The sequence below is a fragment of the Triticum urartu genome, chromosome 2A (assembly GCF_056163025.1).
Source record: "Triticum urartu cultivar PI428250 chromosome 2A, HENAU_Tu73, whole genome shotgun sequence".
Lineage (NCBI taxonomy): Eukaryota > Viridiplantae > Streptophyta > Magnoliopsida > Poales > Poaceae > Triticum > Triticum urartu.
Window position 1 is genome coordinate 123725984 of NC_141874.1, and position 1303 is coordinate 123727286.

The window sequence follows — 1303 nt, forward strand, 5'->3', positions numbered from 1 at the left end:
ACCCACCCACGGGGTTTGCCCTTAATTTTCCACCTTGCTCAGTTTTGCCCTTAGATTTGTCCCAGGGCTCGCTCGAATGCCCTTTCGTGACTGCCCCGTGTGGTCAGCGCCGTTTGACCATGGTTTTGCGCCGTTTTGGACAATTTTACCCCTGAGTCGATATCCCTAGACTTTTAGTCGTCTGCTACCTCGCACTAGACAGAAGAAAGGGGGCGGAAGGAAGGAGTTGTTGGAGGGGGCGTCGTGCAGGCTCGCCCACGGCCATGGAGATGTCGGGTATGTCGTCGGAGAGCTCGTCGCCGGCCGCCGCTGAAGAGGTAATTTGTAATAGGTAGAGTAAAATTTCCCCATTTTCTAGGGTTAGCTCAAATTTCGGGTGATTTATGTGGTTTTGGTCAAATTAGGTGGATGGGGTAGGAATTGTGCAGCACAGCTCAGAGTTTTACTTGCCAGACTCCACTTTCTCCGGCCTGGAGTATCGCTCGAAGCATCATTGTCCAGGGCATGGCCTAATCCCTGCTCGTCGCGTCTCATGGGGTGGAGCTAGCACCGGTCGTCGATTTTTGGGTTGCCCCCTGGATGTAAGAATTTGAACTGCATTTTCTATTCTTGGGTTTGAATCCATGACGAAGCAGTCGACATCAGATCTAATCGAAAATTGTTCATGCAGTTGCCAGATGAACGTGAGTGGGTGGTTTGGGTTGACCCTGCACCTCCAGCAAGAGTTGGACTAGCTTTAGAAGATTTGCATGCAACGCTTGAAGCTAGCTGGATCAAAAGTCATAAGTTGGAGAAGCAAGCAGTTGATCTGGCGAAGAGAAATCGTGCGCTGACCAAAGAATTGAAGGAAAGAAAGGAAATGATGCACGTTTGGACAATGTTTTTCCCTATAGTTACAATTTGTATGCTAGCTATCGCAATGTCTGTGTGTGCACAAAATGCACACTAAAGTTTGTATGCTCTCCTGGGACTCTATCTCTAGTACACCATAGGCCACTGGAAAAATCCAGTTATGTGCATCAACTGCACATGCTGCTACTAATTTCCCTCTGAACCTACCATTCAGAGCTGTAGCATCCACAGCAAGGTAGGGCCTGCATCCAGCTAAAAAGCCACTCCAACAAGCTTTGAAACTAACAAAAACTCTTTTGAAACACTCCTTTTCATACCTCTTTCCCTTCAACTAGAAGGGAACAGTGTGCCTATCTATTTCTACAACACTACTAGGAGAATCTCTCTCTACTTCAGCTTTGAATGTGTACAAAAGCTGAAAACTGTCCTCATACTTTCCATAAATGTTGTC

General features: G+C 47.2%; 1 protein-coding gene across 1 annotated transcript; it reads left to right on the forward strand.

Annotated features, from left to right (window-relative positions):
• The first annotated feature begins 263 nt into the window (after positions 1–263).
• Positions 264–949, forward strand: LOC147984232 (uncharacterized). Its single transcript, XM_087539715.1, has 3 exons — positions 264–317; positions 405–581; positions 671–949. The coding sequence occupies exons 1-3, from the start codon at positions 264–266 to the stop codon at positions 947–949; spliced, it is 510 nt and encodes a 169-aa protein (XP_087395841.1).
• The last annotated feature ends 354 nt before the right edge of the window (positions 950–1303 follow it).